The sequence below is a fragment of the Natator depressus genome, chromosome 11, assembly GCF_965152275.1.
Source record: "Natator depressus isolate rNatDep1 chromosome 11, rNatDep2.hap1, whole genome shotgun sequence".
Taxonomy (NCBI): Eukaryota; Metazoa; Chordata; order Testudines; family Cheloniidae; genus Natator; species Natator depressus.
This window is the reverse complement of record NC_134244.1, coordinates 76,474,268-76,492,433: the sequence shown is the minus strand read 5'-3', so window position 1 is coordinate 76,492,433 and position 18,166 is coordinate 76,474,268. Positions and strand designations below refer to the sequence as shown.

Below are 18,166 nucleotides of genomic sequence, written 5' to 3'. Positions count from 1 at the left end.
CTCATTGTCTTCAATGACCGCGTCACCTGTGTACGCATGAGGTAAGAACTTCAAGATATAGATCAGAGGTTAATTAAAAATAACTCCTCATTTTATGCTGTATTTTTAAACTTCTTCAAACAATTTGGTAGATGTATCGAAAATGTACTGTTCCCCACTCCCCAAAGGATCTTTTAGTATTATATAACCACTAGACCATTATTAAACACACACACATGCACAGACACAGCATCAACCTTCACCAGTCTAGATGAAATAATCCCTTACACTTTAATTCTAGAAAGAAAAGGAGTGGGCTTTTCTCTGTACCACTGAGTCTCCCAACTGCAGAAGACCACTATTCTGTAAGAACTCTCTAGGATGCGTCCAGCACCCTGGTAACCCTGAGTTCTAGCCCTGCAGTGTTAGGGAGAATGAGGCAGGACTATTGCTTGAACGTGGGTTACAAAAACATTTTGTTCAACAAATATTTCTGTGCTTTTCACATCCGTTCCGATATTAAGTGTCATTCAGGACAAGTTGCATAACTTTCCTCTAGACAATAACACTATACCCAGATACATCGTGTACACGCTGTTAATCCAAACGTTTAAAAACATGTGGGTCAGCACCTAATCTAAATGTAAATCTTGTATAGCATTCCAACAGACCTCTTGTTCATGGAGGTTTTCCAACTAAATTACCTTTGAATCCCAGATCCTGAAGTAATTTGGGCTAGACAAGTGGATGTCAGAAGACATGTCCTGAACATTTGATACCTCCTTTTGAAATGGTGTTTCTTATGAACTAGGAAAGGTACCTTTGATTCGATTTACCAGGACACTAACATTTTAGCAAGGGAATGCTTGTTTGCAATTTGTAAGTATCTATTTCTGTTTATAGTGGAAAACAATACACGGCCCGTGGATCATACTTTAGTTAGAAATACTGCTTAGAAAAGTACGGCACTCATGAGAATACCTGACTTTCGTGTTTAACCACACTTATATTTTTCAGGTTTGCTTGACCAGGTCTTTACTCTTTTTAGCAACAAACAGGCGGTTCTTTTACTGACCTAGCTGAGCGTGCGCCATAAGATCTGCAAGCACAGTGGCAGCAGCGGTGGCAGTACTGGAAGCAGCAGCAGGTTTCCCTCCGGGATGGGATGAGGTGGAGGATGCAGAGGATGAGGTGGAGGAGCCCTGGATAACCCGGTTAAGCCAGGGCTCTACGCTGGAATGGCTCTGGAACGGAGTGGAGGTGATCCGCCCTTGCCGACGTAACGAGCCCTCATCTTCTGAGGCAGACGATGTGTCTGTGATTAAAATAATGATGACAGGCATGTAATGTAGGAATGACCCAATAAAGGGGAACATGAAGTCTTTCCATGTTCTCCATTTGTCGTTTCTCATGCACTAAACATGAGACGCATGTACTAAGCATATGGCACGTTCACATGCACAAATTCTGTTCCACTGCCACCCTTCCACAGGGTGCTTAACTTCTATGCAGGATCACTGGAAAACAATGTCTGACAGCAAAACATTTCATTTTAACTCCTTTATTTGGAACGACAAAAATATAATCTGCTAAATAAACCACTTCTGCCTAAACTATTGAATACATACAGTAACAATGTGGAATAAGGACATATACCCTTCGTGCACACTTAGTGCTCTCTATTTTTGTATAGTCTGAGTAGAACTACCCCCGCAGTTAAGAATTAAAAATTCAGCACTGTTTTCCATTTGAACCCCTGCATAACTTGATTCCTTTTTCTAGATTCATAAAACAATTACAGCAAAAAGCACACCCAGAGGTCAGCTCATTTACTGCTAGTAAATCTGTGCTGCTCAATAAAATATTTATTTTACATTTGTTTAGTTTCATCACAACTATAAAAAATTAGGAACCCAATCAAAAAAAGTATGTGTATTACATCTAATCGAGTGCATTACATGGATGAAACGTATTAAGGCCTTTTGTTATAGTGGAGCCAGCCACGCATTGCTACAGCTAAGGATTGATAACTCCTATTTTAACTGCCTGCTTAAAGTTATTTAGAACTTTCTGAAACTTTCTCAATCTTCTGGACTAATTTTCCATGTTAGAAATCATCACCTTTGGGCGGAAGACAAACAGCTCAAGGAAGTAAGGTTTGCTTGGTTTTGAGTGACAAAGCAGAGGGAAATTAATTTTGTTGCATTATGGAAAAATTTTTTTTTTTTTTTAAAACAATAGTTCTCCAGCCAAAATAGCTGAGGTCTGAAGCTGAAATTGGGCATGGAAGTAGCCATTGCTGAAGAGGGTTGCATGGCCTTTTCCTGAGAAAAACTGGTTCTTGCCCGGACAGAGGTATGAGCATCTGAATCTCAGTGTTCACAGCATTTATTTTATTTTTGCTACGCTCATTAAATGAAAAACTAAGGAATGACACAGCGCACATGTTATCAACTAACGAGTGTCACAGCAAACTGGTTAGTAATCAATAATCTAAATACATTCACACTGAAAGAGATAACTGAGGCTGAGGGAAAAGCTACTAAAGACTGTAAGGTGAACAGAAGGTCCCTTGCCAGGTTTTTTAAGGTGTGAAATTGTGGAGGAAAGGTTCCAACCAGCCTTGGAAGGCGTGAAGGGGCTGAGACAAGGGTTGAGGACTCTGAATGACTCTCAGGACCATTCACATTCCCTCAGTCTCCATCAAACCCCACTGGGCTGACAGGTTTCTCCTGGCCATAACCTGACAGACATTTTAGAGCTCAGCAGCTGGGGAAGGTGCCTTCCTGGGGAGTTCTTAAACTACACAAGAACAGGCATTGTCCTTTGGTGAAGCCTAGGATCTCTGCCAGGCCAGACATTTCCCAGTAGCAGAGATCCTGAGAGTCACAAGAGAAGGGTCCTTTCAGAGAAACAGCAACAGTGCAGGGGAGAAGTGGTGTTCAGATGGTCTAGGAGCCAAATAGCTTCAGATTATGGCATTTACACTGCTCTGTACAATTTGCATAAACCAGCAAAATCTTGGAGGCTGAAGCTCCTCCTCTGGATATTTTTCTTCCAGACTTTCTCAAATGATGCTACATGGGCAGGAGACAGAGTTAACGTGGAATACATGCAATCTTAACTTTGATATTTCCTAACCTTTGTATGCTTAACGGTTCAAATGTAATGTACTATGAACAGTTTTGATATGGAATTGCATGAAGAATCCCAGATTACATATAGCAACAAACATGAATATTGCCAGATAACTCCAGGAAATAATGTATGAAGTATCAAGAATTTAACACTCAGTAATTTGAGAATGACTGGTTTTAAACAGTGCAAAAATATGAGAATTGGAGATCACCCTTGTAAAGAGAGAATCATCCAGTGGCTTCAACTGGGCTGAGTGAAGCTAAACTTGCAGATCTAATATCATCTGACCATTTCACCTCAAATTATGGATTTATGCCAAACAGGACATATTTTGAGTAAAAATACATTTATCTGTAATAATAGTTCTTTGAAGAGATACAGCTGTCAGAGATCAGCAGGCTTGGATTTGTGCCCTGTGGATAATACTTCTGGGGAACTCCCATAGTTTAAAAGTTCTTGGCTGCTGTCTCTAGCAGGGGCCATTGCAGCTGCCTTTCTAATGAAGCCAAAGCATAAACCCTTAATGCCTGCAACTTGCACTTCCTCTGAGGCTAAAGGTGAAAACTGAATATACAAAAAAAGTAACCAAAGAGGGTTACCAACCCCTCAAGTATGAAGGACATTGGGTGGTGATCAATCTCAGATATATCTCCAGAGAACCATAGTGACGGATGAGTAGGTTTCTTGTCACCAAATACATATGCTCTGATAACTTTCCATACTTGGTTCTTGAAGAGCTGTGCAGAGAATGCTTCGTCTGCCCTACAAATCTCCCTAATGAAATCTGATCACAGGTTAGCTGCAAGAGCCAACATCCTTTGGACCAAATGTATGTCAGCATGATATCCGAAGTCACAATTCAATAATATTTATGCAGGAAAAAAACCACATTCAGATGGACACAAGAACATGTTAACAGGATGAGACTAATCGATTAAAAGGGAATTTAAAAATCTCTGAAAGGATTTTATCCTTGAACTTCAGTTTAAGTCACTAAGATATGCAGCTTCCTCACCCTGTAAACTGAAGTTACGGCCACCAGGAAGTGACATCTTGTATGAGAAACTTCAGTTCCCAAGTATTAAGAAAACTTCTCCAATGTAGTCAAAACCACACAGACAGATTAAAATGTTTACACACATTAAGTCCCACACAGTTCCTGATACCAGGAAATTGAAAATGATGTACCTTGAACATTATTGCAAAAAGCAAAAGTAGCTGGTAAAGGTGCTATTTGGAAAGAAGTCTGTTATCCTGATTTATGAACAGCAGTGTTCATGAGGAGTATGAAAAATGGTCCACGTGGGACTTTTTTCGACAGGCCACAAATGTTTTCCACTTGCACTGTACACCCATCTGCTAGACTATTTCCAGGCAGTTAGGTGAACCTCAGAGACCAACATCCTTCGACTTTAACACATTAGCAACCATGCAGATTGGGAAATGTATCCAGGCTTAGATGCAGGAAAGTGCCATGATTCCATGTACTTGGATGTGGCAAGCTTCTCAGTGCAATGGGACTGGCTGTCAGCATTTTTACAAGGTCAAAAACTATTTCCTTGGCCAACAGAGGATCAATACCTTTTTTCTGACCTTAGTCAAGTATTTACTGCCGGAGGATATTCAGACATGAAATTTCCCTTCCTAACCGATCGGGAAGACATTGTCCAAAGGAAGCTTTTTGGTGATGCACACAGAACACCAGTAATTTTACGTTCATAGAAGGGGCGATAAAATTATTTTCTACTTGACCAGCCCCTGATCCAGGATACAGTAATGATCAACTTAGCCTGTTTGTAATCATGCTATCCTTTCCTGACTTGGAAGGGACAACTAGTAATGTCTTTAAGGGAAATGTTCATACAGAAGAAATAAGTGAATCAACTCTTCCATATTTGTTTATATAAAATGTGGTAGCATAACTGCCTGTTTGGATCAAAGACACCATTTGGGTTACCACATATGTCACGCTCTGGACAGCATTTAAGATCACCCTTGCCTGCAGAGTTTGATGTAGATTTTGTTCTCGGAGATATCACATACCCTAGAAAGTGCGAAGCTATGCCATGTGAGCTCCCCATCCCACGCAGGATGCATTCATAGTTACTTGGACTGGAGTAATTTGGGAGACTTTCCCAGTTACAGGTTGTCCCTGAACTGCCACTCAAACATGTATTGTAGTCAGTCTGTCATTCAGATGCTATGCAGGAAATGTGTGGCTTGCAAACCTTGAGACTTCAGGGCCCATAGTGGTTGCCTCATATGCAGGAGTGCTAGGAGTAACACAAACACCCCTGTGGCCATGCTGCTCAACGTTTTCAGCAGGTATTTGTTGAAACCTTCTGACTGGCAAACCTCAAATTCCATGTCTCGTCCTAGGGTACAGTCTTTTTACATGAGCCCCATCTAGCATGGGTCGTATAACCTTCAATTGTCTGAGGAACAAGCTTAGACTTTGGGTCTAAATCCTAGTGACTCCAGCACTGGTAGAGACTGATTCTTGTCCTACCAAAATGACATCCTTCTTGATGGGCCAGTCCTCCAAATAAGGGGAAACATTTGCTCTTATTCTGTGTAGAAACATTACTAAGTATTTTATGAATTCATGCAGCACCATTGCAAAAAAGGACTTAAAATGGTTCAGGAGCTCTCTCCTTAATGACATGGAACTCAGCTGGGTGATGTACCCTCTTGTGTTTGTAGACCACAGCAAGTCCCAAATTTCATAAGCAGTCACTCTCACCTAGGAAAAACATGATTGTTCCTAGAGATACCAGTTGACCCTTTCTTTCACTAGATATAAGTTGGGATCTTCTACTTCCTTATAAGGACCCTCCTGGGTGCACTTGGCACCAGCTATAGCAGTGACAGGCATGTCAGAATATACATACCTCCCTTCTTTAGCAGGCGGCTGATACTTTAAGAGAATGTATATCCTGCAGTTTCTTCCTGATACTGATGATGTCAAGAGCGTTCTCGAGCAGGGCACTTTGGAGAAGTTTATCTAATCTGAATTCTGTAGCCACGCTTCATAAACAGAACTCAATATGCCTGAGGTAATCAGGGTCACAAGGGGGAAAAGGGCTAGTTTCCCCTCCCTCAGGGTAGTCCTCTTGAGTAGATAAAAGATGACTGGCCGCTTGTTTTAAATTCTATCAAAAAACCAGATTTTTTGCTTCCTAGAAGCAGGGTTCAGAACACAGATTGCTGTTGGAAGAGAGCCAGAGAACTAGGAGCATCCCAAATCTAGTAGAAGTAATAACTAGCTTCTTTGCGGGTGCTTTCCCTTGTCAACTCTATGAAGGAGGAGGACTGGATGGTTGTCTAAGTAAATAAACTGTGTTTGAGAAACACACTTCCCATTTTTCTCCCAAAGGTTTCCACCATCGTACAAGCCACAGCTGTATCTCTACATAAAAGCTCAATGTTCACAACCATGCATGTCTATATGCTTCGATTCTGAAGCGAGCTACTTGTGCTGCCAATCAAAGGTAGTTCAGATCTGATGTCACGATGTTTCCAAACACCTCTAGAAACCACTTAAAATGTATTTCAGGGAAGAAAATTCACAAAGATGTGGACCTTTCCCATTCCAAATTGGTACGCACACTGAAACAGACATTACAGGCTGGCAAACCCTCCTTCTGAAAAAAGGTGGAACTGTGTACTGTCAGGCTTCCTAATGGTGACAACAGCCTGTGACACAAGACTTGTGTTAGGAAGGAGAACCAGCACCTCTTGTAACCAAGTATTTCCTTTTCATGCATCTATCAAACATCAGCTCAGGACTGAGTGGGTGAAAAACATTCCTTTATTTGCAGGGGGAACTATCAGCAGATACTTCAAATGAGGTGTCCTGGAATGCTTCCAGAGAAAACAATGACCAACCTCATTTTCTCAAATAGAGGGAAATTCCATTTTGGTTTTGGCTTTTATAAGAAAGGAGGCGGCTGTGGAATCTAAACATTTTTAACTCCTCTGCCTCAGAAACTGGAGCACTTATGATGGCAAGTAGTTTTCCACCAAGCCTGAGGCCAACACTCCTGTACGCTCCCCTATTCACAGTACGCTTCATCCCAGACAGACCCAAACTGCTGCGCTGTCACAGGAAGTTGTAGGACTGATGTTGCTGAAAGAGGCATTGACCATGATTACTCCAAGACACCACAGCTGATGCTTCAAATCACCTTTCCTGGACACCGGATTCCCTAAGCACGGTGGATGTTTCAAGGGCTCTGAATAGAAGCTTCAGGCTGTCTACTTGCATGTGAGCTGCCCCATGAGGAAGCTCTGCAGTCTTCACCTGTAGCTGGGTGCTGAACTCTGGTTCACTTGAGGCTTTTAACTGTGAGGCAATCCAGGCCAACTTGAAATCTAACTTGTGAAAGTCATTGCGGATGTCCAAGACAGACTTCAGACAGAAACCACATCCCAGCAACCACAGTCCATGCCCCAAAGTAAACTTGTCATTGGTTATATTTTTCTGAAATTATTAATAGATTATAACATAACAGTGTCATCAAACAAAAATACTTGCAAAGTTTTTAAAGGTGATGAGCTTCTCTATATCTGAAAGACAAAAAGGGTAAAGGGGAAGAGAAACAGAAGCTACAGACCATGAACTTAGACTGCCACAAATATCCCTTCAAAGTACATTTTTATTAATAAAGGTAGGCAAAGAATCCATAAAAATGCATTACACAAAGGACATGTAAATAGCAAAGTTTTCTTCAAAGGCTGAGGGATTGAGAGAAAAAGATACGGCCCAGCAAACAGCTGAGGCACGACAGCCCAGGCCGTACTTCCGCAGCTGGTGTTAAGAAATGGAACTGAGTTGAAGGCATCAGAGCTCACTGTGGCTCTACTCCAGGGCAGCACACAAAAGGACTGTGACAGAATCAGTTGTTCAAAACGTAAGAGTCGGTGAGAAATTCACTTATATTTGCATACAAGACACTGACCCCAAAGTAGTTACATGCTGTCCTACCAAGCTATCTGGAGAATGAGGTTTTTCTTATCCTTAAGGTGATCTGCGAGGAGAAGGCAAAAGGCACCTAATATTTTTGTCTTTCCTCTCTTTAAAAGTAATAGAAGTAACATGGTGGGGTTTTTGTGGCTTTTTTTTTTTTTTAAATATACTCTGGGCTAAACAGTCTCAAATTCACAACAAGTGATGAGCTCCACGCATGAACCATAAGTGATTTAAACAAACTAGGAGGCTATTTTACAAAAAAGGAGCTTTTTCAATAATTTAACTTTTTAAAGCATTTCCCAGCAGCCATTTTAAAGAAAGGCATCTCACGCAACATTTAATAAAGAATCTATAAAGCTCTGACATATTTTTGCCACGATGATATCTTTCAGAATGAGACTTTACAAATGAAGATAAACAAGTTTTTTGTGCTTAAGGGTACTATTCACCCTAAAGCTCTTCCAAAATTTTAAGAAAAGAGACAGAAAATCTTGTGGAAGAAAAATTCTGACAGTGACCAAATCCAACCTAAATTTTAGCATCAGGACTAACGTTCACATAGCATGCAAGAAGCTTACTGCAACAATGGGAGACTTCAAAGTCAGTAGAACAAACAACACAGCATTCACTTATTGCATTTGCAATGTTAAGTTTACCTGACAATGTTTATGTATGCTGACTTATTAGATACCTGGAGGTGTATATGTTTCTACTGAAGAGTGTACAAGAACAGAGCGTCTTTTTGAAGGCATGGGCATTTTCCTCTCTTTGTATTTAGCCAAAGCTGCTTGTACTGCTTCAGTGTGGACATCTAGATAGTAACAAACAACAACAAAAATAGTTATGAAATGAAGTACAGCTACCTTTTCCTTCCAAAACATTACACACACCACAGATTTAACCTTCTTTACAAATGACTGGTGCTGCACCACGGTTCAGAACACTAATTACTTAGTCTGACAACGTATGCTCAGGCCCCTTGTTCTAGAATCCATTTCTCTCACCGGCACTTAGTTACGAAGTAGAAGCAACCTATTTCCGGACTCACCAGCAGCAGCTTTTTCACCATGTTGGAGAGTTAGAAAGCACAAAGGTCTAAAGGCCAAACAACAGTAACAATGTAATGTTGAGTTTAGCAGCCGTGATATTTGCATTTACTCATCTACCCGAGCAAACTCAGTGACACATCCATACTGCAAAGTCTCCCCAAGTATGCTCTGATCCCCCTCAAATACACACTTACCAGTGTTCTCTCTAATTTTTCCCACCCATGTGCGGAATGAATTTTGTTATGCGCACCAATATGGAGGTGAGGAGTGACACATCACCTTCATATTGGTGCACATAACAAAATTAATGTTGTGGGAGGTGGGGCTGAGGGGGTCAGACTGTGGGAGGGGGCTCAGAGTTGGGGCAGAGAGTTGGGGTGCGGAGGGGGATGAGGGCTCTGGGGTGGGGTCCAGGGTGCGAGAGGGGGCTCAGGGCTGGAGCAGAGGGTTGGGGTGTGGGGGGGATGAGTGCTCTGGCTTGGGTGTGGGCTGGGGATGAGAAGTTTGGGGTGCGGGAGAGGGCTTAGGGCTAGGGCGGAGGGTTGGGTGCAGTGGGTGAGGGCTCCATCTAGGGGTGAAGGCTCTGGGGTGGGGCCAGGGATGAGGGGTTCAGAGTACAAGAGGAGGCTTAGGGATGGGGCAGATGGTTGGGGTGGGGGGGGGGGGGGATGAGGGCTCTTACTTGGGGTGTGGACTTTGGGGTGGGGCTGGGGTACAGGGGGGTGGGCTCTGGGGCGGGGCCAGGGATGAGAGGCTGCCCTAGGGCTGTGATGGGAGAGAGCACCCGCCCCCAGCCCTCTCTCACCACAGCAGCTTGGGACGGAGGAGAGGTGCCTTTCCCCAGCTGTGGCAGCTCCAGCTGGGCCGGAACGAGGGAGGGGCTCCTCTCCCTCAGCCGTGGAAAGTCCGCAGCAGGTCTGCACTGGGGGAAGAGGCATCCCTCCCTGCCGTAGCCCTGAGCCCCTGCGCGGGGCTTAATAGGCAGCTGGGTGGCCACGTGGCTGCACAGCTTGAAGGTAACTTAGACTCTTACAGCCGATTCTTATTAACTAAACTAAAATTTATTTAAAAAGTAAAGAGTATTGATTAAAACAATCAGTATACATACAGATATGAGTACAATTATTAAGATTAAGATTCATAGTGGAGATGGTGAGCTTTGTAGTTGCAAAGAGTTCTTTCAGAATTAGCTCATAGGTTATAGGCCAATGTTTGTATTCAGGGAGATCCAGTCAAGACTGGAGAGCTCAATCTTGGGCTTGAGCTTCCCCTGCATGAAGCATCAAGCAGATCTGAGAGAAAAAGGATCAGGACACAAGCCCTTCTTTATACAGTTTCACACCTTCTTGTGACAGGTTGGAGTCTCTCGGTAAACAATAGGCAATTATGGAGACTTATTTCCTAAGCATCACCAATAATTAGTTACCCAAATTAACACAAGGCAATTTATCCATTAGGCAGTTTTATCACAAACTTCAGAGACACATAGACAATGACATTATTGCACCCAAGATTCATCTAAATGTTAATATTTCCTTTTGATCTCTGAATCAAAAGTGATAGTGACAGACAGGAACTGCCTGTTTACATGGCTAACATCTTAACAAGATATGAGTGCACACACACAATTAGTATCACCTCTAATTCCTAACAATATAGGTTTGCATTTCAAAGTTCTAGCCTATCTACCATGGAATGGTCCTAATTATCATTTACATACCTTTCTAACATCTCTCTCATGGTTGACTCTGGGTTATTTAGCCTACAAGCTGCTTAACCCTTTCTGGCCATGCTTCACATTTTGTATAAAATTTGTTGGAATTATATAACAGTGGTAGCAACAATGGTTTGCATGGTAATATTTTAATTAGGTAACGTCACACCAGCACTTCCCATATTGGTTGGGGAAGGGGAGAGTGAAGCAGGGTGCCTCAGAAAATGTATAAGTTAAGATTTTATACCTTTAATACCACATGGCAAGACTGTAGGGTAGTGCAATTGCTTCCATTTCCCTCAATGGGACTCAGCTCCCAAAAGTCTGGGAAACACTGCCATCCTGTAACAGTTGTGTCATTTGTGACTTCTTCACCTTCTCCCCCTTATTGTTATTTTTAAATTTTAGGTAAACTGGACCTGATGAAAATAAGGACGTGACAGGACTGCCAAAACCAGGGTCACATTGCAGATAGAGTCTATACAAGCTTTCTCCACAAGACTTTGCCTGTGCACTTCAATTCTGGCGTGCAACCCGCCAAGTATCCCAAGCCTGGAGAGAAAGAAAATCATGCCAGACTGTGTGATTGTTTGGGGAAGTGGGTAGATGTCCAGAGAGTAGGTAGGTCAAATGCATGTTTTCATTTATGACCTAAGTAGGATTCAAACTCATGTGAAAGACTAGTATGCTATATATAAACAGAATATTTTGGTGAATATTTAGCATGCTGAATCTCATTTCCTGTCCATCAGCTCCTGAATACTGAAATCTTAGCTTAAAATAATGTTCTATTTAAAGAAAAACAAAGCTGCATGCTATCATTACAGCGTTCTCTTCTAGGTTTAAGAGTGATTTGCAAATATATAATGAAACAGTTAACAGTAGGGTTATGTGTTGCAAATATAAAATGCAAGAGGCAGAAGGGCCACCAAGCTCATAAGTGATTAACTTTTAATAAATGTGGCTTCCCCAAAGTATATTCAAAACTGTTTAAGAAATCAAGTTCAGTTGTGTTTGGAAATTATAAGCCCAAAGTCTTCTTTAAAACAAAATCATTTAATGGGGGTTGAGGAGGAGAGAAGGAATAAAAGCACACCGCCATAGAAGTTGACATGTAGGCTTCCTGGTGGGACTTGGTGGCAAGGAATCAGTTTTCGAGGTAGGGGAAGACAATGAGACCACAACGTCTGACGTAATCTGCTACTGCTGAGAATGTCCTGGTAAAGTCTCTGGGGGCAGTTGCTATTTCCAAGGGGAGTATTCTGTACTGAAAATGGTTGGAGCCCACACTGAATCTGAGGAAGTGTCTGTGAGCGGGTTGAATAAAGTAGGTGTCCTTCATACCAAGAGCTGGAGGATGCTGAGCCAGTTGCAGAGAGACTTGTAGCGAAGAGGGACTTTTGAACCCTGTCTCTTACGTGGTGGTTCTTAGGGTCTCTGATGGAAAAAGTGCTGAGCCACAAGTCTAGATCTGAACAATGGGCAGTGAAATTTCCTTTAAGGGGCAGATCTATGTCTCCCCAGTGAGTGGAGGGTAGCCCTGGAGTCCTTCAGGGTATGGAGGGACTCGTCCGTCTTTTGGTTGAAAGAGGTGTGATTCATCAAAGGGAAGGTCCATGATAATTTTCTGGACCTCCCTAGGGAACCCTGACTCACGGAGCCATGACTTCTTGCACATCACTACTGCAGTAGCCATAGCTCTAGAGGAGGTGATAGCAGCATTGACTTCAGATTGGAGAATAATCTTGGCCTTCATCTATCAGAACTTGGAAATGAGCTCTAGACTGCTGCGGAAGGCTGTCAGTAAACTCTGCAAACTTGGCGTAGTTCAGGAAATCGTATTTAGCCACTGGCAACTGGTAAATGGCTATCCTGAACTGGAGGCTGGATGACGAGAAGACCTTTGTCCTCAGAAGATCCAGGATTTGCCTTCCTTATCAGCAGTAGAAGACTTGGGATGTTGCTGTCTACCCCTTTCAGAAATAGTGTGGACCACCAGTGAGTTGGCAGCGGGCTGAGAAGACAAAAATCTCGCTCCTTTGGCCAGCACTTAACACTTCTCTGTCCTTTTAGGGATAGGAGTGCGGATGGCAGAGATGTAATAGCTGGCTCCAGTATGGCTTCACTAATGGGGAGAGCTATTCTGTTGCGTCTGGGTGCGTGGAGGATGTCGAGGAGTTTGTGCTGGGAGTCCTGGATCTCCTTGAGAGGAATCTGAAGCTCTCCAGTAATTGAGCAAAGGTGGTTCTGGAACTGCCTGAAATCACTGGGGACAGAGGGGGATTGGGGTAAGAGTCACCACCTCATCCGGAGAAGAAGATAGCAGTCTTACCGGTTCCGGTAGAACTGACTCCAAGTTAGATGAGCTGGAGGTTTGTCCCAAACCAGTGTGGTCTTTTGTGGGGGTGGAGAACACGTAGGGAAGAAAGTGTTCATCAGGTGGTTCAAAATCTCCCAGTGAAGAGAAGGATGATTCCGGTTCCAGTGGCGGTACTGTCGGTGCCGTGGGAGGGAGAGATGTATTCTGTGCAGTTGATTCCCCCAGAGATATTATCTTCCTGGCGACAGAGGGGCTCAATGGAGAAGGGGATTCCTTTCACTGGGAGAGTGAAAATGTCTGTGGGGCAGCAACAGATTCAGATTTCTCTGGTCTGAGAGGAGTTCTACTTGTTCGAGCCACTGCAGCAGACAAGGAGAGTGGTGTCCAAAATTGAGGGTGATCAGACTTCATGGGTGCTGCTGGATCCCAGGGTGTGGGAGGTGCCAAGGCTAATGGTACCGACAGAACATGGACCAGTATCAATGCAGCCCAATGCTTATGAGCTTTGTCATGTCATGTCTCTGGGACTTTGTATGTCCTAAGGCAGAGGTGGGCAAACTGAGCTCCCGGCCAGGGAGGCTAGCCCCTGGCCCCTCCTCCGCTGTTCCCCCGGCAGCGCAGCTTGCGCCTGCCCACCTCCCAGGCTTTCCAACAAGCCTGTCCGGCTGCTCTGAGCGGCCTGGTAAGGGGGCGGGGGTGGATAAGGGGCAGGACATCCCGGTGGGCAGGCAGCGGGCGGTTGGATGGGGCGGAGGTTCGGGGGGCAGTTAGGAGACAGGGAGTGGGGGGGGGGTTGGATCGGGGTGGAGTCCTGGGGGGGGGCAGTTAGGGACGGGGGTCCCAGGAGGGAGTGGTCAGGGGACAAGGAGTGTGTGGGGGGGTTGGATGGGTCCCGGGGGGCCTGTCAGGGGGCAGGGGAGTGGACAGGGGTGGGATCCCGGGGGGGCAGTTAGGGGACAAGGAGCAGGGGGGGGTTGGAGGTTCTGAGGGGTGCAGGAAGTGGGCAGGGGGATGGGGGGCAGGGGCCAGGCTGTTTGTGAAGGCACAGGCTTCCCTACCTGGCCCTCCATACTGTTTCGCAACCCCACTGTGGCCCTCAGGCCAAAAAAGTTTGCCCACCCCTGTCCTAAGGCCTCATGGGGCGAGCTGACTGGCTTGCTTACAGCCAAATCTGACTTCTTTGAAGTCGATTTAGAGGAAGACTTAGTTTCATGCTTAAAAGAGTGCTTCCTGACAGGACCCCACAGAGAGGTAAGTGGGGGTAGATTCTCCCGCACCAGAGCTGGATTTAGCAGCAAGGAAGCACACTCCTTGCTGAATCAGGCCAAGGTACGGGGGAGGGGGTCCCCTGGCCTGGGACTGACTGAGACCTATGGCCTCCTCCATGAGGTATTTGTGGAGATGAAGTTCCCACCTTTCCTGGTTACGGCTAGGGAACGATTGGCACATACTGCACGTCGCTGTGATGTGGGAGTCTCCAAGGCAGTACAGGCAGCACTGGAGGTCATCGCTGACTGAGAAGGATCACGGGTAGGAAGCAGAGTTGGAAGCCCGGAGTTCTGGGCACAGTCCAGTACCTGAATGGGGTACGAGGCAGGGCCCCACCGTGAGACTAATCTAAACACTAATAGCTCTATAAAACACTGAACTGTTAAAACTATTTACAAACTAGATAATTATTTTGTGGGATGAAGCCAAAGTGTGGACATGGAAGGTTGTGACCTCGACCATGCAGCAGTGAGAAGGAACTGGAAAAGCAGTCGGTCTGCCTTGCCCTTTATTCCCTTGGACAGAGGCATAAAATAAGCTGGGGTGCATACACAGATCAATGGCCACTTTTCAAATTTTCCAGTTTCAGATGCCTGGTGTGCAGGCGTAATCCCCAGTGGACTATAATAGGCCTATCACTCGAAGAAGAGTGTGTGTTAACTACTTATGCTAAACAATCTGTTCCACCTTGTATTTAGCTGTGACTCTGAGTACTTTTCCCATGCCTGAAGAGCTCTGTATGTCTCGACAGCTTGTCTTTCTCCAACAGAGTTGGTTCAATACAAGATATTACTTCACCCACCTTCTCTCTCTAAATTAAAATGTTATATTGTTGTGATACTAAAGCAGCATTCAGTAGGAATTAGCAAAACAAATAAAGGTTTCACTTTCCAGACAAGTCCTCCCAGAATAAGATGGTAAATGGATAATATTTATAGTTCATGTTAAACTAAACAGCACAGTGAATAACTGCACAGATTAAGACAGCTTTTCCCAATTGGTAGAGTGTGCCCCATATAGGCATATGGAAGTCAAGCTGGTAAGTAAGGGCATGTAAGTATGCATATGTGGAAGATATAAATTAAGATGGGTAGGACTTTAAACACCACCTGAAAGATTTGGGTTCGGAGCTGGGGGGCACATTTAGTTTCATTTTCCTGAGAGAGACTCAGCTTTCAAATGTTTGGGAAATACTGGATTAAGAGGTGAAAAGTAAAAGGAGCACAGTCAGTATTAACTCACTCTATTCATAAATGCCACAATCACAACCACAATCTTCTACTGCCTTCTCAGCTCGCGGGTCTGGAAGTATTTTGTCGGCCGAAAAGAGCATTTATACATGCTGACTTTTAGCGACAAGGCTGTGTCAACGCAGCCTTCTCACTAAAAGCTGCGTGGTGTAGACAAGGCCTCAGACCTCAGTGGTTCAGAAGCTAAATTAGCCATCAACATTACCCAAAAGAGCCACAGGAGTGTGACCTCATTGTTTCATTAGTATATCTTTCTCCCAGAAAAATGACTGACCAAGTATTCTACAGTAGGTTAATAACATAGAAAAAGCATCCTGATTGGTTAATAACTGAGTTTGGTTAATAATCAAATCACACAGGGTTCTAGTGTCGTCATGTACTGCAAAGCGCCACAGGAGACACATTAAAGAGCCACTTGCGGCTCCCGAGCCTCAGCCTGAATATCGCTCCCTGAGCCTCCCTCCTATATCCACTTAAGATTTATTTCTTATGTGAAGTATCTTTATTTTCAAAATTAAGAGGTCTTGCCCCCACAAAACAACTGGGCAGGGCCATAATTTACTTGGCTGATAGAAAGAGTAAGTAATTGGTTTCTCTTCCCTTGACACACCTTATTTCTTTCCCACATGTTGCCACAAGAAAAATTTTCCCATATTATCTAGATGAAAATGAAATCAAGTTCACTTCTGATCACCAAAAAAATAAAAGGTCTAGAATGATGATGATTCTATGAATAATGTTGGAGAAACAGTGTTCTGTGATAGCAAATTTGGCTCCTGCCCTTAAAGATGCAAGCGTCCAGGAAACCATTCCCACTTAAAGTTTTCAAGTCTGACTACCCAGATAAAATGAAAATGTCTATTCGTCAAACCATTGCCAAACACTTTAAACAAAAGGAAAATAATTTAACCTACAATGGTGGTTAACGAACATCTAGTTAGTCTGCTTTGTAAACTTCAGTTGATTGATATTTTTCATTTGGTTTATCTGACAGAGGCAGAAGAGTACCCAGAAATCACCTACTACAGGACAGGCCCAACAAAGATAATAACAGAACGCCACTAGCCATCACCTTCACCCCCCAACTAAAACCTCTCCAAAGCATCATCAAGGATCTACAACCTATCCTGAAGGATGACCCATCACTCTCACAGATCCTGGGAGACAGGCCAGTCCTTGCTTACAGACAGCCCCCCAACCTGAAGCAAATACTCACCAGCAACCACACAACAGAACCACTAACCCAGGAACCTATCCTTGCAACAAAGCCCGTTGCCAGCTGTGTCCACATATCTCTATTCAGGGGACACCATCATAGGGCCTAATCACTTCAGCCACACTATCAGAGGTTCGTTCACCTGCACATCTACCAATGTGATATATGCCATCCTGTGCCAGCAACGCCCCTCTGCCATGTACATTGGCCAAACCGGACAGTCTCTACGTAAAAGAATAAATGGATACAAATCAGACGTCAAGAATTATAACATTCCAAAACCAGTCGGAGAACACTTCAATCTCTCTGGTCACTTGATTACAGACCTAAAAGTGGTAATTCTTCAACAAAAAAACTTCAAAAACAGACTCCAATGAGAGACTGCTGAATTGGAATTCATCTGCCAACTGGATACAATTAACTTAGGCTTGAATAGAGACTGGAAGTGGCTAAGTCATTATGCAAGGTAACCTATTTCCCCATGTTTATTCCCCCCCTCACCCCCCACTGTTCCTCAGACGTTCTTGTCAACTGCTGGAAATGGCCCACCTTGATTATCACTACAAAAGGTTAGGCCCGCCCCCCGCTGGTAATAGCTCACCTTAAGTGATCACTCTCCTTACAGTGTGTACGGTAACACCCATTGTTTCATGTTCTCTATGTATATAAATCTCCCCACTGTATTTTCCACTGAATGCATCCGATGAAGTGAGCTGTAGCTCACGAAAGCTTATGCTCAAATAAATTTGTTAGTCTCTAAGGTGCCACAAGTCCTCCTTTTCTTTTTGCGAATACAGACTAACACGGCTGCTACTCTGAAACTTGGTTTCAACAGGCACTGTCCCGAGAAGTAGGAATAGTCAGTGTGCAACAGATAAAGAGGACAGTAATGGCAATGCTTACTAAGCTGAGGGCCAAGCCTACTAACCAAAGAGGGAAAAAACCTGTGCAATGCCTTTTCCATTTTAAAGAAAACGGTTGTTGTATACAGTATTTAACTGAAACATACTGTCAATCCATTTTCTATTTACTGTTTTAAAAGTAATTTAAAACTAAGATGTGCGATATTTTCTTTCCTTTTATGCCCTCAGCCCATTTCCCCCCTTATTTCCTATAAATATATCATGTATCTTTTTATACATTTTCAGTGCATTCTCTTTTCCTTCTACTTCTGCACCTAATACTAAGGACCCATACTAGGATCAGTGCTATTTAATATATTCATTAATTTTCTGGAGAAGGGGAAGAAAGTGAAGTGG

General features: G+C 43.7%; 1 protein-coding gene across 5 annotated transcripts in view; it reads right to left on the bottom strand.

The window, feature by feature from the left end:
* Positions 1-18,166, bottom strand: part of DIP2A (disco interacting protein 2 homolog A) — a 254,159-nt gene that overhangs the window by 90,756 nt on the left and 145,237 nt on the right. For 4 of the 5 annotated variants that reach the window (XM_074968204.1, XM_074968206.1, XM_074968205.1 and 1 more), the window contains 2 exons: positions 8,781-8,900; positions 1,055-1,294 (listed from right to left, as the gene is read on the bottom strand). In XM_074968204.1, the coding sequence (XP_074824305.1) occupies positions 1,055-1,294; positions 8,781-8,900 (360 nt within the window). The remainder of the gene's footprint in view (positions 1-1,054; positions 1,295-8,780; positions 8,901-18,166) is intronic. The other variant, XM_074968208.1, reaches the window with a different exon arrangement.